We start from the raw sequence: 27,957 nt of genomic DNA on the forward strand, positions 1-27,957 counted from the left end.
ATTCCATCCTTGGATTTACCTGGCTCTTATATAGATAGAGAATTGCATCAGTAGTGAGATATCTTCTGGAGCGGTAGAAGGTCCCACCATCTTTCCAGCAACCTTGGCAACAGACTTAATGTACGTGTTCCATTTCAGATCAGGAGTAAAGGTCAAACCCAGAAGCTTGTCAAAACACGGGGCCTCTCCCAGACAATCCCAATTGATGCCAGATGGGGATCAGAGCGTTGATGATGTAAGGATAGGAGTTTGGTTTTAGATGCATTAAAGGTAACCAGCCACGTCTTCCCCCACTGAACCACGCGCTCGAGATCAGAGGAGAGAGAACTTTGTCATTTACAGCCTTTGATGTGTTGCCGTAGATGGTCGTGTCATCAGCATAGATGTCAACGAATGATTTAAGTATGTGTTTAGGGAGGTCATTGATGTAGATCAGGAAGAGAGTTGGGCCCAGGATTGACCCATGAGGGACTCCAGCATTAATACTGAGAGCTTCTAATTTCTGCCCATCAACTACTACTCTCATGAACCTATCAGAGAGAAATGATTTAATAATTGAGAAGACATTTCCAACTATACCATAGCTGGAGATCTTGTGAAGTAAACCTTTTATACCATACACTATCAAAAACCTTTGATATGTCAAGAGCAATTGCACTAGAAAGATTTCCTCCATCGAGCGATTCACTAATCCTATGAGATATAATTGTAAGCACATCCGTAGATCTAGCAGAACAGGAACCATATTGCGTGTCACAAGAAGGTTATTTTTGCTGAGATGGTTGATTACTTCTCTATTTAACACAGATTCCAGCAACTTACTCATGACACACAGAAGAATTATTGGCCTATATTGAGAGAGGGATGAGCGATCACCTGAATTCTTAAATACAGGGCATACTGATGAGATTTTCCAAGGTGATGAAAAGCAATTCTTAAGACAACGTTTAAAAAATTTTGCAAGTATAGGCGCTAGTTCTGGTTAAAGTTTTTTGAGTACTATAATAGGAATACCGTCAGGGCCGGTTGCTTTACTGGAATCAAGGTTTTTGATTAGCTTGACAACATCATGAACAGATATTTGTATATCACATCGCGTGTTTTCTGATACAAGAGGAAATATTGGGGGTTGGCGGCCTTGGTCGCAAAGGGTAGAATTAGCTGCAAAGTTCTTGGCAAAGAGTTCAGCTTTGTCTGATGCTGACGAGATTACCTCAGGTCCATTTATGAGAGTTGGGATAGAGCACACGCTTCTGTTTAGGATCCTGTTTGCTATTTGCCAAAACTGGTGGGAACCAAGTTGCTGCTCAGCTCCTTTGGACTTGACAGACTGAGCATACAACTCTCTTGCATTCTTTATTACATTTTTCCAGTGGTTGCTGGCAGTCCTGGAAGCGGCCTTAGTCTCAGTACATCTATTACGTTGGAAGCAATGGAAAAAGTGATTTCTGTGCGCAATGGCAGCAGCACATTCTAGAGAGAACCATGGCTGGCTGTTAGGTTTTTGCTGGAACTTCTTTGAGGGTATGAAACAGTCTATACCTACAATTAACCATTCCGTCAGATCTTATACTATAGAGGACACATCACAGAAGCTATCCCAGTCAGCCATAGTGTATCAATATACTGTATGGTGGAGAGGTACATCTGAGGACTTATTACATTTCATTTTTATCTTAATTGATACAACAGAGTGGTCAGAAGATCCAAGAGGAGACAGAACGGAAGCTGAACACAGTTCAGGGCAAGTTGTGAGAAAAGGGTCCAGGAGACTTGCATACTGGCCGTCAGTATCTGGCACATGGGTGGGTTCGTGAACAATCTGAGTGAGGTCATAAGCAATGGAGAAATCATGACAGAACCTCCCCTCATCATCGGTCTTGTTTGAGTGGGTTAACCATTCCACATTGTGAACATTGAAGTCTCCACAGACATGAATATTAGCTGAAGGATGAGCAGATAGGGCGTGGTCAATTTTCTCATATGCTTTTAAAGATAGTAACTCCACTGTTGTGGGGGCGATAGAGAGCAAATATAAATGCAGTAGTTTGAGCAAGTGCAACCCGGAAGCACATATAGGGTAAGTTAGGATCTTCTCTTGAGATGTCCCTACAACATGGAAAGCCATCTTTTATATAGGCACATATTCCATGCCCATGGTGATCTTGTGGGTCAGATTTGGAAGTTAGAGTATCCTTTAATTACAAACTTATCTAGGGAAATATTCTGTCCAATGCCAGTTTCGCTTAGAAATAATGTCTGGTTTAGTCTTCTGTAATTAACTTTCAACCTCTGGAAGGTTAGAACGTAGATCCCTGATGTTGGAGAAGGAGACCTGGTAGTGGTGTCTAGGTTGGAGATCCGGGTTTAATCGTGTACTTATTCTTGAAACTTTTCATGATGGAGTTTTTGGATTTGTGGACTAGGTCGACAGACTTGCTTGAAGCAGGGCAGAGAGGGAAAGTAAGAGAGAAAGGAATGAAGAAATTTTTTTTATTATTGTAGCACATGAAAAGGTAAAGCCGTAACAATTGCCCACTAACATGGCATTGAGAGGCCCTACCAGAAGCTACTACGTGGTCCAAAATCCATTCACCAAATGGCAATATAGCAGCCCTAGTACTTTGCACCTGCTGATAGGACAGCCTCCTTAGTGGTTAATCCAAGGTTCAGGTCCCTGACTATCAGGCGGATCACGTCAGCCCAGATAAAACGTTTACCTCCAGAATTAGTGACATGGCTACAAGGATATACATAGAAACAGAAAATTTCTGACATCTCTGGCAACTGTTTGTGCAAAATACTGCCAACCTAGAAAACAGCTTTTTCTTCTCCCTTTGTCAGAAAAATCACTCATTAAAAAATGAGGACTGAGGGACAAATAAGAAGCGAGAGTAATGTGAGCTGCCAATAACGCATCCACAATGCGTTCTCTACTCTCCATTTAAAAAAAATAAAATAAATTATTAAGTATTGTACTTAATAAAAGTCCAACTGGCGTGTTTAAGGGAAAGAATGGTGATAGATTAAGCATAGATTTCTCTTTGAATAAATAGTATATATAGAAATCATGCTGTAATCGTGTAAATGTCTATTTTCAGTATGAAAATTAATTGTGAAGCGTTGTACCTTTTTGTATATATTAATCAAATTGTGAACAAACGGGAATACACCTTTTTTATAATAGATTACGGACAAAATGTTAACCATGAGATTACCATCGTCTTTTTTTCTGTGTATTCTCAAGAAGACAAAATATATTGGACATAACTCGCTTCACAAAGAAGATCAATAAGTTTTTAAGTTAAATTAAGTAAAGATTGTTTTGTAATTGTTGTGTCATGGACGCACAGTGAAAATAAGAACAATCAAGTCGAGGTTCGGTTAAGGAACAAGTGTATTAACAATAATGTACAAAGGTAGGAAAGCGTGTATTTCTGCTTGGCACTCGGCTAGCAGTTGAAGTGCAGTCGCATATCTCTCACCGGTGTTGGAATTACTAGCGCTATTTATAGTGCTAATCGGTGTAAATTCCTCTGTTCAAGGAAGGCCGGTATAACAGTAATCTAAGAAGGAAAATACTCACTGACAATAAAAAAAAAAAAGCTTTGAATAAGCACAGATTTCTAAAATAGTCAGTAAAATAACCAAAACATTTTACTTGCAAATAAATGTATTTTGATGTTGTTCAATAATTGATATTACATACCAAAGTTTTTAGCAATTAGAGTAATACAAAAGTTAGCACAACTAATAGCTCATTTTCGCAACTTTTGTGAAGAATGAGTGTTTTTAAAAAATTTTGACTCCTCTATTATGAATTTTATCATAAAATTTGAAGATCAGAAGGTGCTTATGTCGATTGTGATCAACTGATCGATCACAGGGATATTGTGAGTAGATCGCATGGTATATCGGGGGGGGGGGCAGTTCCAGAACCTTGCAGCAAAGCTGGAGACACAAGCAGTCATATGCGCAGCTTGACAGTGCATGTTACATGAAGAAAATTAGCAATTGTCTGTTCAATAGTTCAATACTTTCAAGACGTTGGGTTACTTGAGCCAATCGCTTTCTTCATGTGCTACCCTTTCCAGAAAGATGCTGAGGTTGTTTCACTCATCAAAAATTGCAATACTGTTTCGCTTGAACTCTTCTTGAGTGGAGGATGAGATTCTAACATAAGTTGACATTCAGCTGATGTTGAGCACATGGACAAGTTTGGAACTTACTGGACAAGTACTCCAACATCAGTAAATGTGATATCCTCTTGACTGCATTATTTGTTCAAGTCAGGCTTTTCCCATATGAAGATCATTAAGTCCAAATACAGCTCCACCATGACTGATGAGCATCTGGAGGTCAACTTGAAGCTGGGTATTACTCTCCACACTAAGCATCCCTGACTGATTCCATCTAATGCAAGTCATCAGAGTAAGGTAACAACAAAAATTGTACAACATTGCACTGCAGTATGCTGCAGTAATGTAAGGTACACCTGCATATGCTGCAGTAATGCAAAGTACACCTGCATATGCTACAGTAATGCAAGGTACACCCGCATATGCTGTCATATAAAAATAATTATAATTTATAATGTTTTGCATTTTTAGTTGGTGGTAGATCATTTTAACATAGTCATGTCATAAGTAGCTCTTATGCTGAAAATGCGTGTGTCCCCTATTGATTGAGAGATGGTGTCCTTGATCCTGATTAGGTACAAAAAATCTGACCCATCTTCATATGATGAGTATTGAACATTTTGAAAAGATATATATAGTCCAATTGATAAAATAAAGCAATCCTTTTACTCTTTTTATGTATTAAAATTGTTTTGTTTTTTGTAGAAACAATTTTTAATTACCCTATCTGAAAAAGTAGTTTCCATTTCTACATCTGATTTTATCTTTGCTATAATAATTAAAAAAGAAAATACTATGTTCAGCTGACCCGTTGTTCTCTCCAAATTCTATAACAAATATTTTGCCAAATTTCTCTTCCCTGGTCACTGGAAAATTGCTTCTATGTTACCAATTTTCAAGAATTCTACTGGAAGAACTGAACCACAAAAAAATATCAGCCTATCAGTTGCCTTCCACTCTTTGTTGAAATCTTTGGATCATTAATCACTTTAGCGAAAGTTCATACCTTATAAATGCTAAAACTTCTTTGTGACCAACAGTATCAAGTTGGGCAATAATGTTCTACTGCTGATATCCTAATGGTCATCTCTATACACATATACCAGATGAGACAGATAAAGTTAGGGTGGTAGCATTTAATGTTCCAAGCTTTTGAGGATGTCTGGCATGAATGTCTTATAAAAATTTGGATGAATATTGAAAAAAGATTCAGGTTATCCTCTATGGTTGCATGTAAGCAACATTACATTAATAAGGATTTGCCTCGGGTTCATCCTTGAAACTTAGTTTATGAAAATCAGAAATAATTCTCTCCATTATGCAATTGGCATACAAGATGGGTAGATTTGTGTTATTATCAATCTGTCTATAAAAAACAAACGCACATATCGAAGTTGATGGTTGAATCCCTAACAAATGATCACTATTCTTCAGTGAATGAAACCAAAAATAGATGTTTACATTTACTGCTACTATAACAGCTTTCTTTTAACAATTACACAAAACCTTTTCAGCCACTGGTTGCCATAGCTAATAACACTTTGATAGTTCAACATTCAAACTTCCCCACCTAACATTCACAGATAACATGGATTGGAACAAATGCATAGAAGATATTGCCAAATCTGTTGCAAAGAAGGTGAGCTCTCTTATCGAGCTAAAATCTTTTTCACACTTGCCAGTATACTATATCTCTTCAAAGCCACCATTCGCCCATGCAAGAAGTATTGTTGCCACATCTGGGCTGATGCACTGACCACTCGTGTCTTTTACAGTCCAAAAAAAGAGCCTCTAATCTAATGCTTCCTACACTGTCTACAAAGCTCCAACCCCTGTCCTATCACCGTAATGTTGCATTTATGTGTTTGTTGTACAAGTACTTCAATTGAAAGTGCTCTGAACTTATTGCACTTGTGCGTGCTCTCTCAACATAAATGCTTCACTTTTAACAATAAGCAAAATCCCACCCCTTCGCTGTAGAAGTCTCCAGATGTTAAAAATCTTTCTACTTTAATAACTTCTTTCCTCTGCTTGCATTTTAAAATTCCTACCTCCTTCCCCGCATGCATACATTTATATCTAGCTTGAACAAACATCTTGCTATGCAATTTCTGTTTAGGGTGCCTCCTATAAATCTGGCCCCAATTCACAGCTGCCTTTAATGCTTCAGTAGCTTTGAGTTGAATATAGGTTTTTCTTTTGTTTTTGTATTTAATTATAGAGATATTTTCAGTAATTTCTCTCTTTTTTTTCATCTGTTGCCACTGGAAATTTAATAATGGATTTAAATTTTATTTGACTGGCATTGAAAATTTTCTCATAATCTTAAAACAATGTTATCATTTTAAATTTCTTTTTTCTTTTTTTTTTTTTTTTTTTTTTTTTTTTTTCCAGGTGGAATAAAACTGGTGAATATTTTGCCAGGCTTGGAGTGGACACACTCAGTGTTTACGAAACACCGGTAAGTTTATTTAAAACCCTCTAATTATATTGAACTAGCTAAAAATTACTTGTATCTGGTTAGCTGTGGCTTTACAGAAAAGCATTTTATTTCGCATTTTAATAAATAGGTAAAAAATAAAATTGTGATTTTCATTTTATTGGATTTAATAAGTAAATGCAAAGTTTTTTATTATTCCTATATTACAATCAAAGTGGGTTACTGTTATTTAAATCAATATCACAATATATTATTTTGAAATCACAGACAAAAAAATCCAACAATTATTTGAATGCCTAATTTTCATGACTATTTGTTAAAAGATTTTGGTGTATGCACACACACACACACATATATATATATATATATATATATATATTTTCTCAAAACATATATATATAAAGCTATGTCTGTCTCCATATTTTCAAACTCTCTCTCTCTTCCAAAGCTAAAAGTTGCAGAACGGTGTTAGGGCTCTCAAGTGATTTTATTTTTTATGGACCGTTCTTTTATGAGTCTTTAGCCAGTTAAAATAGTTTTTAAGAGGTGAAAAATGAAAAAAAAAAAAAAAAAAAATCGTTATACATTTTGTACATTCATCTTAGTTTAAGTTTTTATGCATGTCATGTTGGTACAGTGGTAACGTCACCAGCTTTGAATGTTACTGTTTTGGTTTCGATTCTAGCTGATGGCACTCAAATACTTTTTCTTTTCTTTTTCCTTTTTTTTTTTGTACTTTTGAAATCATGACTAATAATATGTACAGAATCTGGACAAATTAAAATATTTAAGCATATTTTGCCCTCCCCCCCTCTGCTAATGTGTGTGTGTGTGTGTGTGTGACAAAAAGTCTATATTCCAAGATGTTCATCTTACCATTTATTTCATTCAGCATGTTAAAATGTTCAATTCTTGAAAGCACTTGTTTCGTAGCACAGAAACAATCATAATTACATCAATTTTTTAAATATTTTCCACCCTGACTCATCAGAAGAGTAAGAAGTCATCAACTTTAAAAGAAAATAAAAAGAATATGGGCGTGATTACATAGATCTGAAAAAGATTGGAGGAGTTGCAATTGTGGATATTTACGCCTTTTTTTTTTTTTTTTTTTTTTTTTTTTTAGTTTAATGCAGTCATTCACGCTTTGCCAACGTATTAATATAATGTGATGTTATTGTTATGGTTAACAATAAAAATGTCTTGTATAATACTTTATTATTTATAAATAGTTAATATTTATTGTCTTGGACAGTGTTCATAATGGTTAAATTTAGAATGTGTGCACTTATGTTTTCTAGTAGAAAACTAATTTTTGTTTCATAGAATTTGTTTTTCACTTATTTCTTACCCTAATAAATTTTCTTATTTATTTGTTCGATGTTAACCTAATTATTACATTGAATAAATATTTTTAGGTATATTTGTATGTTTAAACAGTTCTGTTAATGCAATTTAGTTAGAATTATTCTTTTTATTTTCTTTTAAAGTTAATGAGCGCTTATTCTGAATCAGGGTGAAAAATATTAAAAGAATTGACATAATTATGATTGTTTCTCTGCTACAAAACAGATGCTTTCAAAAATTGAACATTTTAACATGCTGAAACAAACGGTAAGATGAATAACATCTTGGAATTTTAAATATAGACTTTTTGCCATTTATTTGTATATGCTCTGTACTTATATTTAATACTAGTGGCTGTGCCGCGTCGGCACACAAAATCGAGTACACTCAACATCGTCTTACCATAAACGCTTACCCTGTGAACTCGAAGTATGGGAAATTCCCATATGCACAAAACAAAATCACTGAAAAAAACAAAAATACCCTAACATAGGGTAAGGATAATGAGTAAACGCTGGATAAAATGATGGTTAAAATTATTACGAACTTCCCAGGATTCGAACCTGGAACCTTCTGATCCGTAGTCAGACGCGTTATACATTATGCCACAAGTCTTGTCTGTACGCCGAAAGATGTTATCGTGATTGTATACAGGCAGTGCTAAATTCCATTGACATGGGCAGGTAACTTTTTCAACAATTGCACTAAACGACCCCAAAACCCTTATTTTTTGGCTTTTTGTGTGACTCTGCATTGTTCGTTACGAACCATATATAGATAAGGACAATCTAGGGGCTCACACCTTTCAGGGGAAAAAAAGAATTTTCAATTTGGTGCATCTGTTCAAAAGTTTTATTGGTATATATAAACACACATAAACATTTAGAATTTTATTAATATAGCAATACACATGAAAAAATTGAAATAGCTTGAAATATTTCAATATTGGTATGCATAGAAAGAGCTTGATGAGCTAAGAAAGAATCTTTTTAAATTTTTTAAATCTGATTAAAATTAAGGAAGTTATGGCTATTTTTGTGCCTCACACGTTTGGATATTTTTCCCTCTTTAAGACCATATGCGTTTCGTCACATTTTTTACACTACTTTTTCAGTAAAAATGTCATATCTTTGTTAAAACACAAGACTAAGAAATGAAATTTACCATATAAGTGTATTTTTGTACAAGGAATCAGAATATGCAACTGAAAATCTCCCAAAGTTTATGGTTTCCAAATAATCTGCAGTAAATGTGCATAAATATGCAGCAATTCCTTAAAAATGCCATGTATCCATAAACAGAAAAGAAGTTGGAGAACTCAAAGTTGAATTGTAATGTGCTTTATGTACAAAAAACTTAAATCTAAACATAAGACCATTTAAAAATGAATATATTGCAATATTTCTTTGGTATTATTGTAGATTAACACCTTCTGTTTAACCCCACTCAACTCCTTCTGACCACCCCTCCAAAATGTAATTCTACCTTTTTAGGAAATTATGTATAAAATGCTATGAAAAACTTTAATGAAAGATAAACAAATTATTTTAGAATTGAATGTAACATAATTTCCTATTACAGGTCATTCTAGCATTTTAGGGCAGTTAACTGTTTTTTTTTTTCTATGGGAAAATATGCATGCTTTTTTTTTTTTTTTTTTTTTTTTTTTTTAGATGATTGTGTAGTTTTAAGAGGGTTTCTATGCAATGAGAATATGGGGAGGGTTGCCATTCGGACTTTGAATTAATTGTAGGGCTAAGGAAAATTATGTGTGAACATACTGAAAACTTGACAGAGACAAAGCTAACAAAAACAATATTAGAGGGGGGAGCGGTTAGTTTCACAAAAATTTAATGTAAAATAATTCATCATTTCCTGGCCGTTCTAGTATTTTAGGACAGTTAACCAATTTATTTTTATGTGTATTTTTCTTTAAGGAAGGATCTATTTTTTGTTTGTTTGTTTTAGATGCTTGTATGTGGCTTACAAAGGTATTTTGTTGGGGGGGGCTTGCCACTCGAACTTCGTGTTATTGTTAGGGTTAAAGAGTGTTTTAGGAGGAAACTTGCCACACATAATTTGTATTAGAGGTGAAGTTAAGAGAGCTTTTTTTCAAAAAGAGCGTTCAAAAATTTGTTGATTTCTATTTTCGAGGTTGAAGGTGTTAATTCCATAGGCCGTTTATACTACGCTGGAGCAGGTTGTAAAAATATCTTTCGCTTAATAAGTAGAAAAAAAAATAACGAAATAAAAAGCTTCCTAATTGTAGTTTGATGTGTTTTCTAACTGCTTTTAAAATTTCAAGAATATTGATATAGATTTTGAGGGTTTGTATTACTATACACATAGATTCGAAAAAGTTGTCAAAAAAACAAATATATAACAAATAAATGTTATCAAAAGCAAGTTACTTTTCTACCTAACTGGATAATTTTTTAGTGTTTTTATTTAATGTAACATGTTTATTCAGCTTGAAAACAGTGTTTACCGATGTTTTGGAAAATTTAAAATGGCACCCGACTCTCTTGAAACGGTAAGTTTGGGGAAAAGAGTTAAAAATAAAAAAGTAGACAAAATACTGCTAGAAACTCGCTCAATATATGTTACCGTGACATAGGCTGACATATATTCGGTGAGTTTTTAACAGTATTTTGTATAGTTTTTTTTTATTTTTAACTCCTTTTCTCAAACTTACCGTGTCAAAGAGAGTCGGGCCGGGCGCCATTTTTAATTTTCCACGGTAAACACTGTATTTTTTTTGAGCTGAATAAACATGTTACATTGAATAAAAACACAAAAAATATATCCAGTTTGGTAGAAAAGTAACTTATCTTGCCTTTGATAACATTTATTTGTTATATATTTGTTTTCTGACAACTTTTTCGAATCTATGTATAAACGAGATTTTGATACTTATTTTGATTTTGAAAAAAACATTTGTGGCTGTTCGCAGTAAAACATTGTTTTAATTCGCTGTTCAAAACTAATTTAAAGAATAAAAGTGCATGCAAGCTATATATCTACAAAAGTTTTTGTTTTTTTAACCATGTTTTTAAATTTGACGAGATTTGTGAGAAATTGCAACAGATAATGCCGAATTGGTTAGGATTGTTGTTATTATATATTCTGAAAACCGAATAGTTCTAAACTAATGTTATTCTGATAACAAAATAGCTCTAATTAAACATAAGAACATTTATATTCATATTTTCATGTTTTTCTTAATTCGTTCTTGAATAAAAATTAAAGAACGCGTGTTTGTTTACAACTGTGCTATCGCTGATTCTACAGGCTGGAGCTGCTGCTGCTGCTTAAACTTCATTTGACCAAATTCGATTAAAAAGAAACAATTTTTTTTTTCGGGTAGGTCCTTTTAAATTATCAATTACCGCGGTCCTACTCAACATAAAACAATACTTTTAATTGATAAAGATAGTAAAAAGATTGATTTACTTACTACTGGGTGTCCGAAGAATTTTTTTTTCAAAATGTTCAATACTCGTCATATTAAAATCTTATTTTTAACACGACAAAAAAAGAAATGGTCAAAAATATTTCGGACACTTGACAGTATTAAGATTAACACCTCTTCTAATTGGTTCCCAAATTTCATGACGAAATTCTTCATACAATCATGGTACGGACCTTTAGAAAACAGGGGGGGTCATTACAAAACCTTACCGAAAACGCCATTTTATGACGTTCACATTTTTATCACTTTATTTGCTTAAAACTCTTAAAATATATAATGTACATTCATATTTATTAATTCATTTGAAAGTATATTCATTTCCGAACAAAACAGTAGTAATTTGAAGACTTGAAGTGCTTTGGTTTAAAAATATGTCTATTTTAGTAGAACTACCTTGAAATCTGTGATTATCCAAAGCATTTTTTCGTCCGTGTGTATTACTAATTAATAATATAAATGCATTTTCTTGTATCCAATTATAATGCACCATCACATTATCAAATGTTACTTCAACATAGTTTTGATTAATGTAATTTGTTTTGATAAGATTTTCTTTAGTTTGACATTTAAATAGCACTAAGCTACTCAAGGCCTATGAGTTATATGTATTACTGGCATTACCTATGTAACAGTGAAGTTGTTTCAGTTTTTATTATTTGGTTGTATATAAAATTCCTGAGAAAACCAGGTATGTATTTAAAAAAAAAAAAAAAAATGACTTATTCCCCTTGACAATTTAAATTTGTTTTATTTTCAGTCATATTTAAAAAATGTTTACACAATTTTAAAATAAACTAGTAAAAGGTTTGAGTTTCAATAAATTGTGAACTTTTGATATATTAACTAAATGTTTTTAAAAGGAGAAAATTAATAGTTTTCAAACTAAACTGCAAGTTAAATAATAAACAGATTCCAAACCGAGTTACTTCCCTTATTTAAGTTACATTTTAGAAATAATAATAACAGATCAGTGGATCGTGAAATCATGAAAGTACATGTAATAATTAGGGATATGATAACAGCATATTCTTTTCCTTGTTTTGATTCTCATGGTATCTTATGTTTTTATGTAGACTGATCTGGTTCTTAGTTGATTGATTGTCTGTCGGATATATACTCAAGAATCAGAACAATGAAAAGAATATGCTGTTGTCCTAGCCCTTGTAATAATGCACTAATATGTACTTTTTTTTTTTTTTTTTTTTTTTTTTTTTTTTTTAAGGATTTCACAGTCAAAATACATTGTGATGTCATGGATTCTTTTTTTCTAATTGTTCTTTTTCCTTTTCAGTCTTTTGGTTTGCTTGATAAAAAGAGTTTAAAATTGCCAACGATCAAGTTAGTACAAATTTTCTTAATAGTTGAAAATTAATGAAAGTTTTTTTTTTTTTGTTTTGTTTTATCAGTGAATTCAAAGTTTTGAAAATGCAACTATTAAATCCAAATTTATTTTTGTTGATGTGGGGATACTCTTAGATAATTAAATTGAATGGAATAAAGCAAAAAGTAAATGCCTAAAACTTTTTTGTATAGATTGTTTTATCCTTTTTCCAATTGTGTGTGAAATTTAGTTTTATTCTTACTAATCAAAATACAGGAATCTTGTGCAGAAGTTTGTTAAAAACGTTGATTTTTTTAAGAAGTGATCAGTAGTGATATCTTAATAAAAGTAAAGATTTCTTAATTTCTGTGATTTTTTCTTTTTTTCTTTGCAAAAAATTTAAATGGTGATGGTCACATATTTACGTTTGGTGCAAATAAATTGACAAAATAATAATTTAGTTCACTTAATGCTTGTTTTCTATTTCTTTATCGTTTCTCTCTTCCTTATTTAACGTTCCTAATCCGTCTCATGAGAGTTCTTTCTAAAAATGTTGCCCAAACAATTCCAGATGGTGCTGGGGATTTTAACGACTTTTTTGCATCAACGAATGACTTCCGTTTACTCCCTACACACTCACACACCCGAGACATTTTGATTTTCTCTGAATTTCGACTTTCTTAGTTATAATTGATTGGAATTGTTTAGGGGGGAAAAAGTTGTTTTATGCATTGCTCTCTTTTCATTATTTTTAGAATTTGACTTTTTATTCACATCTGAATCATCATATACCCTTTTTTATTTTTTTTATTCACATCTGAATCATCATATACCCTTTTTTATTTTTTTTATTCACATCTGAATCATCATATACCCTTGAGATTTATATTCTTGGTGAAAATGTCAATATAATTGCTCTAATGGTGTTGGCCTTCTTTTTGCTCTCACTAGAGACTTCAGCTGGTCACCAACAGATAATATCATAGCCTACTCGATGCCTGAACAGAAAAATGTGCCTGCCCGAGTGGTCCTTATTAATATACCAAAAAGGACAGAACTATGCAAGAAAAATATATTCGGTGTTGCTGACTGCAAGATGCACTGGCAAAAACAGGGCGATTATTTGTGTGTGAAAGTAGATCGCTATTCAAAAGCGAAAAAACTTGAAGAAAAAGAACAGTACAAATACAGAGTAAGTACTTTTTTTTTTTTTTTTTTTTTTTTAACCTTCTCGATTTGTTAAGACTTGTAAATATTCTGGTGAAAAATGTGAATTTCAATTTTGTAGGACAATTCATTTATATTTAGTTATTGTTGAAGAAGTAAGTTTATATTTATTTAAAAAAAAAATATATCTACATAAAGTTTTCTGTTTGTGTACATTGATATTAAAGATTTTTACTTTTTCTGTTTAAAAATTATTAAAATGAACTTAATATTCTCAGTCATGAATGTGTGAGCTATTAAAAAGGTAACTAATTTGTATATTCTTTGAAAAACAAACTTTAATTCAGTTTTTATGGTTTCTTACATGATTGGTCTTTAACTATTACACTCAGTTCTATTTATGCATATTGTCTACATTGCATTATTGCGTAGCATTTAAAATGGAAACGTTCTAATACACAAATGTGTGTGTATACACACATACATACATATACACACACACACAAACACACACACATATATATATCTCAAGTGACTTTGTCTTTGTGTGTGTGGAAAGCCTCTACCAAAATCCTCTCTGAATTTTTGGTCTACATACTTGAAACTCGAGATATATAGGGGATTTGAATGTGGAACAATTTCGACTTTTGTTTTTAGCCAGTGAAAATAGTTGCTGTGGGGTTAACATGTAGGTTTAAAGTTCAAATAGTTGTGCATGCTTTAATAATGGAAAAAAGCAATTTATTCATTCAATACTATTCTGCTTCTACATGTCTATGCTTTTTTTTTTTTTTTTTTAAATGAAATAACGATCGTTATTTGATTTTTCTATACTTAGAACAATCATCTTTTGAATGTTTCCCTTTGCATTTTTTTTTTTTTTATCTCTATAACTTTTCTTTCAGGGAATTTATTACAATTTTGAAATATTCCGTATTCGAGAAAAGCAAATTCCTGTGGACGAATTTAAAGTAAAAGGTTTGGATCTTTTTTTTTTTTTTTTTACTCAAAGAAACTTGAATTGTTTCATTTTGATTTCTGCTTTCTGTTTAGCAGGAATCATGTCAGTGTATACCAAGGAAAAGTCCTTTTTAATTAACGTCTACATAATTTCAGTTTAATTTTAAAACCTCACATAGAAAAATAGTCTGGACTTTAAAATGGTTTTAATTTTAATTAGTGATGGGACGATTCCAATATTTTTCCCGATTCCGATTCTTTATAAATCTAAATATTTACAATAAAGTTATTTTTATTTGATTATCGTAAAAACACAAGTTCAGTGTGCAGATATTTTGTTCAAATGTGAAAATCCACTTATGGGGGGAGGGGGGGTAATCTGTAGATTTTAGTTTGACTGGTAACTTAAAATAAAAAAATATTGTTTCATATAATTACTACCAGCTGTAGAAGATTTTGTTTTAAACAAAATCAAATAATTAAAGGAATCGTTTTGGCATCGGAAAATAGATACAAATTTTTCTGATACCGATTTCGATACCCCAAAAAGTTCCGATTCTGATTAATTGTCCCGACACTAATTTTAATAAAATGTTATCAAAATATAATTTTAGTCTTTACTTTAAAATGTTAAAAATAATAATGTTTTAAAAGTTTACATAAAAAATAGTCTATAGTTTAAAATGTTTTTTTTTCTTTTTTTTTTTTTCCCCCCCCCCTTTTTTTAATTTTATCACACATCAAAAAAAGAACCATATAAAGTATATAATTCCAAAGAAATTTTATACTAATTTGCCAGCACTAGAGAAACTCTTGCAGATGACTATGAAAGTTTCCTTTGCTGATTCTTACCGATTAAATCTGCATAAAAAAATAGAATTTTAAATCTCGATTCGATAAAGTATTTGTAGCATAAACAGAACAACTAAAATATTTCCCATTTATCTAAAGTATTTTATTTTAGTAAAGAAATCTCAAGGAAATGACCAATTAATGTTGCTAAATTCTCAGTTATAGGGAAACTGCAAGCAATTGCCTAAACGTTAATTAGAAGGAACTGTTCTTTGTTATAGACTGGCATGATTTCCATTAAACAGAAAGGGAAATTCAAAATAAAACTTATTCAACTTAACTGAAACTGCTTTAAAATAGTTCTAAATATTTCGGTCACTACATTGACTGGTTTCTTGTTCATGGTTTAACCCCAATATCTGCTTGGTGATTTGCAAAGCTTCTAACTCCGGTCTCGATATTGTGTTCATTGAACCTGGAAGGCTGCAAGCCAGTTGTGCTTAATCTCTGGGTGACATGAACATGTCTGTGTTCATCGCACAGGTCACGATCATCTGCTTGTGTCAATATGTGGTCTCATTCAGTGCTGCAGCAGCAGACATTATCTTCCAAAATTCCAATTCCAATTTTCTATTGAGTGATATTACAATGATACATGGTTTCTTCGACTGAACCACAAGCTTGCAAAATAACTCTTAGCCTCAACGGATCCAAACACAAATCCAATTGAATATAATCCATTAGCTGAGTGCAAAAGCTCATCTCTCTCTCTCTCTCTCTCTCTCTCTCTCTCTCTCTGAGACACGCAAACCTCAACTAACATTGAGATGTCTAGAGAGCCAACTATAAGATATTCAGTCAACCAACTACTATGAGATCCCAGAAATCCAAACACCCATTGTTGAGCATATAGATATCGTAGTCCTGTAATGTAAACCATCCAGCATCTAGGTGAAAATAATGGCCAATCTATTCAATGAATATGAGGGGTTGGCGAGCATATCTGGGTACCATTAAATTTGGTAAAAGTCTGTATAGGACAGATGCGGTCATAGACTTGTACGTCATTATTGCATTATAGTGACCCTTTGTACAACACTGTTTTTATGCTGGTGACTTGCCAATCCAAGATAAGCAGTAATTACTTGTAGGTTTTTTAAGTGTTGTTATGGGTTTCCATAGACCTACCTGAGGAGCTCTATTTATACCAATTTTAAAATACGATTCTTCTCAACGTTAACCAGCTCGGTCAGCCCGTAGGAAATGTTGTATAAAGGCCATATTTTCCAGCTCCACTTGCCACTCTAAATGTACGAATTAAAAGTATCAAATACAGACATGTTGCATACCAATTTATATCGTGGATGCTGCTGCATCTCTGTAAATGTATACAAATAAAATCCATGCATAAGCACTTGTTTCATGCGCATATGATATATATGTATATAAAGACTATGTACTGTGTCGTCTTTATAAAGTTGATGCTGTGTGTTATTTTGTCAAATGTGTGTGTGCAACATATTTGTAACAGTTCAATCCCACAATGTATAATTAATGTGTGGGAGTGACTTGTATGCAAAGGATGAATAGACATGGGTCTGCATAATAGACAAAGGAGACATACCTTATTTTACAGTTTGCTCTTCCAATTGTTGGTCGTTTGGTATTTGTTTTAGAGACACTAGTGGAAACAAAGCACTTCTATACAAAGCAGTAACACCAGACAACTTCTTGTTAACCATAATATAAACTTTATTTCCATGTTCCATGGAGCTGGGAATTGCTTGCCAGGTTGTCTTCATTAGTTTGCATTTTGGCTGTCAAGTCCCCTTCAGCTTCCTAGAGCATGTCATCATGATCCATCGCCAAGCAGATCTTCCTGATAACTGGTCACTCAATTATCCAATCAAGAAACTCTCTCCCGGATATAATAAAACCATTCTGTTTATGTAATCTCTTAAGTTTGTAGAATTTTTATGTAAATCTATTTTTGCCTATCTAAAATTCAAAAACCGGGCCGAACCTACTAATTGACAATCACCTTGGTTTAAACTATTTTTCTAACTTTTTTCATTCTAAACATATTGTTGCTTATTGAAATATTTATTATTGTTCAAACTTTTTTGTATTGGTTATTTAATTTATTAATTTGGCTATGTAAATTGTATAGCCAACTAGCTGTGTACCTGATATTTTACCATTGCAGGTGTAATCTCCTTTGTCATCTCCACAACTAGCCAGGTAGTTTTTTGGGGGTTTTTTGTAATGATTTCAGATTAATGTTTTTAATATCAAAAACTGACATTCACTAGTAGTTTTCAAAAATATATATTAGTGGCCTGGTAACATCACAGGAGACACAACCAAGCAAAATTCATCCCAAAGCAACAAAACTAAAGCTGGCTTGCCAGGATACTATATATATACAAATATAGGCAAATTTGTGCACATTTTGTTGGTTTGAAAATATAGGGTTTTTGTTTTTTTGCCAATTGTCATAAAGTTTTTAACCACAGAATAGTATTATACTCTTAAAAAAAGCCTTCAAATTTTCATGTAGTGTCATCTCATAAAACCAAAGATTCAATTTGGCTACGAGTATGTATGCACACACACACACACGCACAGATAGCTATACCACCTTTTTTGGCAATTTATAAGTTCCAAGTCTCAGCGACTATTGATTAGAATTTAACAAATGAAGGCTCGTTGGAAATGTAATGATCTGAATTGAGTAGTGAGCTATGTCTCATTTGCCCTTAACATCGCACATTAAGGAAATCATCCATCATCCAGAGCCTATTTTTGGCACTTATTTTACAGCCATAAAATGTTTCAATCAAAGTCATTTGTTTTCCTAGTTTTGTATATGAATTACAAAATATCTAGTATTTCTCCCAAACCTCTGGCCTTGAAGGGGAGACAAAAACTTGCTGCTATAGTTTCAAATGATCTGAAATAGCAGCAAGGGGGACTAAATATTTCTCTCCTCTTTGGTTAAAGTAAATTTCAAAGTGTATTCAGATTATTTGATACTGGAGATATTCATAATCTTATTCTATTTCAAAAGAGGGGAGATATAATATATGAGAAATATTTGGAATCAAGTCATCCCTTGCTGTTATTTCAGATCATTTGAAACCATAACAGCATGTTTTAGTCTCCCTTTCATCAAGGCCAGAGGGTTGGGGGAATATATATATAAGTCTTAGAAGTTTCTTTAAAACTATATTAAATAAATAAAAATAAAATAAATATGTCTTTTGGTGTAACATTTTGTCAGTAAGTCAATTAATCTCCTGTATCGCTGAATAATTTTACATGAACAAATAAAAGTATCCAATGTTTTTAAAGGGATCATTAATTGTTTACCATAAAACACTGTCAACAATTATATCTTTATGTACAAAGATGCTTAAATTATATCTTTATGTACAAAGATGCTTGAACATTTAGACTTTACAAATACTTTTTTTTATTTAAGATATATTTACAAGAATTTATTATTGGATAGTTTTAATTTTATCAATTCTATCAATGTTTAACACAAAATTTGAATCATTTTCTGTTCAAATGTTTATTTTATTTTTCTTTAAACTTTGCCAGAAAACATTATTGCCTTTGCATGGGAACCAAGTGGAAGCAAATTTGCTTACATTCATGGTGAAAGTCCTCGGATCTCTGTTACTTTCTGTAATATACGACAAGGCGGAAAAGTTGAAACTCTCAGTAAGTAGAACTTTGATTTGTTTCTCATCATAAATTATTTCGATATTTTGCACAATTGGAGTTGACTTTCAGATCGTAACCAGAAAGAGTTTATGGGAAAATGTTTTTGATAAGACTAATCTGAATCAATGTGTTTTCATTTTAATTCGGATTAGTTATGTTGTGGCAATAAAATAGAAAACTTATTTCTTAATAACATTACTGCTTATCTGGAAGTTGTATTGACTGCAAACTTGGCATGCTGGGTTTGATTTCTGTTGGCCTACTACATCACTTTCACTTTTAGGAAAGGTATGAACCCATATACAATGTTTTCTGGCCTCTGATTACATTTGCCTCGCCTTACAGCATTGTTTATAATGTTATTTGATTATATACATGTGTATTATATACTGTACTGTATTTTGTTACTAATTTCTAATATGTACTGTATAAAATTTTGTTTAGGCCTCAGCATACGCCAATTTCACCTTACAATCCCAACGAGAAGGATTGATGCCATATCCCGGGATTCTACTGTTTTCTCATTTGATTAAAAGGAAAACTTACAAAACACCAGTATTTTTTCATATACCTCAAACAGGGCGTATTGCCATTCGGACATAAGGGCTAATATTTGTGATCGTGCTTATATGGAAAGTTGAGCAGTGAGATGTTTGTTTACATGACATTTAAATTTCTGCATGTTACGTTAGGGAAGGAAGCAAGAAACAAGAGAATTCCAAAGTCTGAACAGTCCAAGGAAAGAAACTTTTAGAATAAAAAGGTTTTTAGCATCTCTGAATCTCAATAGTGAACGGGTGGGATTTTCTGCTTTCCTGATAAGTCGGTATGTATGTCAAGGAGACACAAGTGCTATGAGTTGGTCCTTGCATATTTCATTAAAGTATAATCAGGCACAGGGATGCAACATTGCAGTGATGGGGCAGAGATTGGAAGTTGATTGATAGTGTGTTAAGGTTTATTAAATTGGAGACTTTGTCTTTTTTAACCTTGTCTAAGAGGCAGAGACTAGTGTTAGCCAAATGTGGCAACAATGTTCTATGCATGGTTACTTTTGTAGAGCACACGGTAGAGGAAGCCTACTTTGCAGTGTATCACTGTTTGAGGTTGTTGAGTGCTGGGGTAGGAAATGACAAAGGGTGGGTGACAAATGGAATAACATTTTTAAGCAATGAACCGTGAGTTGGACAAAGGAGTCTGGTGAAGTTTAAATTTAGGATGTGACGCGTGACTGTCAGGTAGAGAACAATGGACTAAAGATCGAACAATGCGCCTGTAGGTATTTTGAGAGAGGGTTAATGTGAGTCACAGGAATAGTACTTGGGAGGGGGGGGGGTCGGACGCTTGGTTAAGATCTGAACTCTGAGGTGGGCAGTTGGATTTTGGATGCGGCTGAAGGCAGTTGGTCACTCAAGGGTTCCTGAAGGAGATTGAAGTTAAAGCTGAGCGAGTGCAGATCAGGCCGAGCAGTAAATCACTGGAAATTTATGCGACTGGACAGATCAACAGACAACATCGGGGTTGCAATTGTTGGCCAACATGACATATCACACACACGCACGCTGTCACTGGACTCTAGTTTGAGATTTGCAGAGTGTGATTGTGCAACTCTTGTTTAACTGAAGACTTCCCGTATAGCCAGCCTCGGCCTCGGAATTATATATAAACTGTTTTCCTCAACTGATCCCCCCTCCATCTCCCATTGGTGGTAAGTGATCACTAGAAATTTATGTAAGACAGTTGGTCTATCTTGGCTGAACTTTAAAAAATATAAATGAATATTAATCTCAACCTTAACGAAATATATGACCACTATTACCTGTTGGGTCAGTATTTGTTACATATTAAACATTTTTGAAAATAGGTCAGTTCCCCCCCCCTCCCCTGTGTGATTGGCCAAATAGTCAAAAGTTATGAAATTTATAAATAAATATATAAATATATATATAAATATATATATATAAATTTATAAAACCAGGTTCAAATCCTATTAGATCTATTGTGATTACACTACATACTGTTTAAAACTAAAGATGTGATTTGCTAATTGTTGATTTTAATTTTCAGAAACATTCGAGAAACGTCAGGCAAATCACTTGTTTTGGAGCCCATGTGGACAGTTTATAGTTCTGGCTGGTCTCAGAAGGTAAGCTCTTATTTTATTTCCTCAAATAATGTACAAATTAAGTTATTTAAAAAAAAAAAAAAACTTTTGGTTTCTGAGATTTAATGAGGATCAATCTCCTGAATATAAACTTATTAAGATTAAACATAACAGATCAAATGTAAAATGATGAATGTATAACAAAAAGGAAATCTTATGTTGGAATGAAAACAATCTTTTTCTTAAATGAAAAAAGAAAAAAGTTGTTAAAAATAAAGATCTTGTTTTTAGTCCTTATTTTTAAGCTTATTTTTATTTTAAGAATCTGTCGACGGTAATCAGACAAATACTTTTCTCTGAAAAAAGCAACAATCTTTCTTGTCTGTTTGGTTACAATTGAAGGTTCTCATTTGTCTTTTTTTTTTTTTTTTTTTTCTTTTTTTTTTTACAAATTAGGGTTATATCATGAAAATTGCTTCTCTTTCGTGCGGTTAGCCAAGTGCTATTCAATTGTTGTAACCTGTTTTTGGCCACACAGAAAAAAATGCAAAGGTCATCAAAAGATTAAAATATCTTATACAAAAATGCTAACAGTAGAACCCCAGGATATAGCATTAAAAATTAGTAACAAAATACAGTACAATTTATAATCAAATAACATAAATAACACGGTAAGACAGGGCAAATACCGTAACCAGGGGCTGGAAAAACATTCCACATTGTAACCTGAAAAAAAAACGTATTCTAGGACCACCATGTCCCAGGGTTCTACTGTATTAGAAAATCTCAAGAGTTGATTTTTATTTATCAATTTTTTTATTTGTTTTCTTTAACAATCTAAAAAAAAAAATTTTTTTATTGCAGCATGAATGGCATTTTAGAATTTATTGACACAAATGATATGACTGTTATGGCTCAGACTGAACACTTCATGGCTACTGATGTTGAATGGGACCCAACTGGCCGTTATGTGGTATCTGGTGTCAGTTATTGGGGGCACAAGGTAACCTTTTTTTCTTTTTTTTTCTTTTCATCCCACTCTTAAAAATCATCAGTATATGCTTCTTTTAATCTTGTATATAAAAGTTAATGTTTGTATTATAGTTAGTAAATTTAAGTTTCATTAACAGTTAAATTTTTTTACAGAATTAAAACTTAACTTTTTTTTTTTTTATTGATTCTGGAGTCTGGTGTTACCATATCAGACTGTCTGAAGATATTGATTTCCTAACTTAAAATGCACCAAATGTTAATGTTTTTCTTTTTTTTTTTCCCCCCATCCTTTCCAAAACTTAATTATTTTTGCAAAATCAAAAACAGAAGGAAAAAAAACACTATTTCTCTACAAAACAAGCAAACCAAACATCATGAATAAATATTTGACAATATAAAGAACTTGAATTTTTGACTGAAACTGAAAATTGTTTATATGCCTTAAAACAAAAAGCTCAAATCAAATCTAATCTTATCTATCTGGAGTCACTAGGGACAGTTATTAGTTAGGTCGATAAAATAATTGAAATATATTAGAAGATAAAGAATGGAATTATTTTCTTTGTTTCACAAAGGCAGAACTAAACAGAAGAACACCATGCTAATTTTTTTTATTACTTGACCTCAAATGTTATTTTTAAATAATTGAAAATTATTGACTATTTGAAATCATTTCTCCTCAATAATATATCTCCACTTGGTTGATGCCAAGTGAACACTAGTTATATCCAAAGAAAACATGAATTTTTGTTTTAGATTATTTAAACTTTTTCTCCTCAATTTTAACTCCTCTGACATTGCTATGTCTTCACACTCTTCAAAGAAATAACTCCAAAACCTAAAGTTTAAAAAAAAAATTATTTTTATTCATGATTTTTTTTTTTTTTCTATAGGTTGACAATGCTTATTGGTTGTGGTCATTCCAAGGCCGTCTCCTCCAGAAACAATCCCTGGATCGATTTTGTCAACTACTGTGGCGGCCACGTCCTGTCAGCCTGCTCACCAAGGAACAAATCAGGGAAATTAAGAAGAATATGAAAAAATATAACGTTCAATTTGAAATTAAAGATAAAATGAGCCAGACAAAGGCATCAAAGGTTTGTATTTTTTCGTTCTTGTCCAGAATTCTCTCTCTATTAAAAAACAAAAATAAAGAAAAATCTGTATTGTGTACATAACTGTGATAAAACAAAAACATATTCCAAAAATCACATGAATTGATCAAGTTTTATTTTTATAAAGAAAATCATTTTTAAATGATTAATGGGAAGTTGCAGGTTTGAATTATTGTTATCTCCCTTTGTTTCTTTAGTTGGGAGGGGGGGGCAATCAAGACAGTTGTTCTTTGGACACTCATAAAAAGCAAATTTTATGGGTAAGTGAGAAAGAACAGTTGTGCCGCTATCTTGATGATATAAAAGGAGATAAGTCAATAGTAATTCAAACGTGCACAATCAGCCTTGTAATATTTATGATTTCTAATTAATCACTTTAAATGGTCTAAAGATGATTTTCTTTGTAAGGGTAAAACTAATTGATCAATTTACATAATTTAATTGTTCTGTCATGGGTACATAATTTTTGACAACCTCTTATTTTTCTTTCTTGCCAAAATAACCATTCATTATTAGAGATTGACATAATTCTGACACAAGATTTAGGCTGAGAACGTTTTTGAACATTAAATTCTAAGTGTTCAATAATCTTTGCCAAATATATATTTTTTGATAATTAAAGAATCAATATTAAGATATCTCTCTTATTCTGTAAAACTTTAAAAAAAAAAATTTTTTTAAGTTGGAATAAGGTCATTCAACCGCATCCAGTGGTGTATTCCAAATTTGAAGGTGGGGTCACACCTTAAGCTATCACTGCTTCCAAAACTGCTAATACAGAGTTCCATTTATGGGTTAAATACTTTTTCTCTCCTGAGAATAATATGAAACTTGGACCGGTGATATACATATAACTTCCATCAGAAATAGCTAGGAATCCGCTCAGTTTCAAGAGACAATAGATATCTTCTGTAAGGGTGACTGCATATATAATTGTGAAGCAAAGAATGCATATATCCAACCACGACTCCCCCGAGTCAGCACTGTCTAATTCCAGTGGCAAGGACAGGTCCAGGAGGATTAGAAACCATGCTGAAATAAACGGAGAACATGTACGGCAATGGTCACCAATTTAAGTGCTGATCATGTTCAACCATGCTTAATTGATTTTAATGGAAACCGGTGTATGAACGTGATTATGCATAAATGTGTAAAGACAAGAAAACTTATTGTTATGCATTAAATAACTAGATTGGTTGATATGCTGATTTTGATAGGAAAGATTTTTATTTAAATGGATTTTTTTTTATCTTCTAGATTTTGCTTAGATATGTGGTACATGTTTACTAAAAATAAGTTTTAAGAGTAGAAGCTGTTTTGCTTTCAATATATCAGATCCATTTAGATGGATTGGCATTGCTGAGAAAGTGGTTGATTTTTTTTTTTTTTTTTAACTTTACCATCTTTTCAGGAATTAATTGATAAACGCCAAAGTATGTTGGAAGAATTCAGAAAATATCGTGCCGACAAAGAGCAGGAATACAACCTCTATAGAGAACGACGAATTGCTCTCAGAGATGGTATGTATCAGGGCTGAACGCATTTGTTTTCTTGTGCTTAAGCTTGATTTTGAATGAGATACCTAGATTACTTTTTTTTTTTTTTTTTTTTTTTTACTGTGGCCAAATCTGTCGGTGTCAGGTGATCCAGAAGGCTTTGTCTTTGCATCTGCAGCCATAATTAAAATGACAGATTCAAATGCATTTGTTTAATATTGAATGGGTATTCGCGCATTTTAATTGAATATCAAGAAAATGTATTTTAAGTAAAAACACGATTATGTAATTACATGTCCTGTTAAAATTGGTAGAAATTACAAATGATAGAGGATCTTCACAAAAAAAAATGATATTGTTATTATCGTATATTCTCAATCTATTTTCTTATTTGAAATAGCGAAAGTGATGCTTCTTCATTATTAGAGTGAAAATTTGAAACATTGGAGTTCAAGTAAAAACAATATCTACTTAATTGTTATGTCACAGTAATGAACATATCAAAAAATCACAAAAATAAGAATAGGTAGAAAATTAATTAATATTGAAAATAGTTTTTGAAGAAAATTAGCAAAAATTGAGTTTTTGCTAAATTGGCCTAAGATTTTTATGGTTTTCAGAAAATAATTACTTCCGTTGTTACTATTCAAACCTTTGTCATTTTAACGGAGAAACACAAGTTAAATGAAAAATGGGAACTAAAGAAGTTAATTTGAATGAAAGTGAATTGTTAAAACTTTATTTCATAAATTTTATTCTTTAATAATTTTTTTTTTTTTTTTTGCTCTATTTATAATGCATAAGCACTTTTGAATCTTATTTAAATAAAACTTCCAGTTGGCTCAGTTTAAAATATTGGGTGTGTAGGCTATAAACTATAGATAACAGTATATGTGAAATAGACAGGCTCTTTTTTTTTTCTTCTTTCATCAGAGTGTATATTTATAATCTCCTAATTTGGCTTCCTATGCTTTTTTTTTTTTTTTTTTTTTCTTAGGTCATGATACTGACTCTCAGGACACCGATCCCAACAACTATATTGATGAAACAATTGAATTCCTGGTAAGTGTTGAGGAAATCTTTCTGGAGTAATTGCCAAGGAAGACCGGAGCAGCAGCATTATTCAACAGCATCGCCACTGGAAAAAAACAACCAACCAACTATCCAGAAAAGATTCTCTTCTCAGCCGGAAGTAAAACCATAAAAACTCCCACTTGACAAATTTTAACGAGCAACAGTAACATTTTCAGTTGTTTGACCAACAAAGCCTTTCTGGGTTTTCTTTGTATCTCTTAATCTTAATTGCATCATCCAACTTTAACCCAGTATTTCCGAGCCATCGGATAAAGAGCTCTAAGCAAAACTAAACTCCAATCTATTACTACTACTACTACTGCAGTTATTGGACATGAAGGAATAATGGTTTCTCTTTTGCATGTCGATCCCTTAAATTGTCGATCGTGTGTTCTTCGATTCACCAACTATTCATTCTTAATGACCAGTCGGATACAATTGTTGTTCCCGCTACTGCAGCCACTCATCAACCAATCTTGTTGTATCCTACCAGAACTGATGGCCGTTATTAAGCGAATCCACTACACTGCTATCACATTGAGTCTTTTATTTGGACACTTTTCTGGTCTCTTCCCAACACCATATCGGTTAAAGAATGGTAGTTTTCAATAGATGAGCCTTATTATTGCATTATTATGACTGCAATCATGTTTTTTTTTTTTTTTTTTCTTCTTCCCTTCTGGGTAAGATATCAAAACAAAAATGGTCAATAAAAATTGAAAATGCAACACAAAATCATAAAATATCAAATCTTTTAAATTCTAAGTTTTTATATAAATATGAGACCTCTTAACACTTGTGAAAAAGTACAAATAAAAAATCTTTAATGCAAGTGTCCATGGCCAAAAGAAAATATTGTATACCAAAAATCACATATATTGATCAAGTACCTTTTTTTTTTTTTTTTTTTTTTTTTTTTTACCAAAGAATTTTTAAGCAAATTTATTTTTCTGTTGTATCCCACCCCTCCCCATGTTAAGAAGGGCTTTCTAAAATCTCAAGTTTGAATTGGAGCTATCTACCTTAATCCTTCAGATTACTTTCAAGATGTCATTGCAAGATCCATACAAAAATTTTGTTTATTAAAAAAAATCTTTTTCTTTTTTTTTTATATTCTCATTAACTGACATGATTTTTGGTATACGATATTTTTTTTCATTATGATTATTTTTATCATACAGATTTTCTTTGTTTTTTTTTTTTCGTGAATGTCGGGTCTGGACAAACACTGACGCCTCTTTCTATTCATCCTTTTTTATTCCCCACCTCTTTTTCTCTTTCTAATATCTCTTGCTTTTATCATTCACTTTCAAATCATCTAAAGCATGTACAGTTGAAGTGAGCAAGGTGATAAGAAAGCTAACATCATCCGCATTTTAGTTGTCTTCAGATGTCGCCAATTTTTGTCAACAATTCAGCTTATATCAGTCTTCATCTTTAAGATTGTAGAAATGTGAAATCATGAAAATACTATTTCAGAAATGAAATTTTTCAAACGATTGCAACAAAAATTCTTTACAGTTGAACATATCAAAGAAATGCCTAGAAAAACTTGTGGCAAGCAATTACACAAATTTTAATAAAATGGAGCCAATTAATGGAAGGGCATGAATTTTATAAATCTTATTAAACATTTTGATTATAAAAATTTAACATACAATTTTGTTTTTATATATAATAGATTCTATATAAATGTTTATAATTAAAAAAAAAAAAAATGGTTAAATTGTATTTGTTGTAGATTCTTGGAATTATAATAATGTGTGTGTGAGCCAAATATTTATCTTAAATTTTAAAACCAGATT

General features: G+C 32.2%; 1 protein-coding gene across 1 annotated transcript in view; it reads left to right on the forward strand.

Moving 5' to 3' along the window:
• Window positions 1-26,887, forward strand: part of LOC145293279 (eukaryotic translation initiation factor 3 subunit B-like) — a 62,417-nt gene extending 35,530 nt beyond the window's left edge. Inside the window, exons 8-17 of the mRNA XM_080139880.1 lie at window positions 6,534-6,600; window positions 12,690-12,736; window positions 13,671-13,911; window positions 14,792-14,864; window positions 19,245-19,367; window positions 21,438-21,516; window positions 22,339-22,477; window positions 23,361-23,564; window positions 24,994-25,102; window positions 26,076-26,887. Of these exons, the coding sequence (XP_079996006.1) occupies window positions 6,534-6,600; window positions 12,690-12,736; window positions 13,671-13,911; window positions 14,792-14,864; window positions 19,245-19,367; window positions 21,438-21,516; window positions 22,339-22,477; window positions 23,361-23,564; window positions 24,994-25,102; window positions 26,076-26,170 (1,177 nt within the window). The 3' untranslated portion in view covers window positions 26,171-26,887. The remainder of the gene's footprint in view (window positions 1-6,533; window positions 6,601-12,689; window positions 12,737-13,670; window positions 13,912-14,791; window positions 14,865-19,244; window positions 19,368-21,437; window positions 21,517-22,338; window positions 22,478-23,360; window positions 23,565-24,993; window positions 25,103-26,075) is intronic.
• Window positions 26,888-27,957: the final 1,070 nt, after the last annotated feature.

The sequence above is a fragment of the Euprymna scolopes genome, chromosome 14 (genome assembly GCF_053919585.1).
Source record: "Euprymna scolopes isolate OS-2025 chromosome 14, ASM5391958v1, whole genome shotgun sequence".
In the NCBI taxonomy this organism is placed as follows: domain Eukaryota; kingdom Metazoa; phylum Mollusca; class Cephalopoda; order Sepiida; family Sepiolidae; genus Euprymna; species Euprymna scolopes.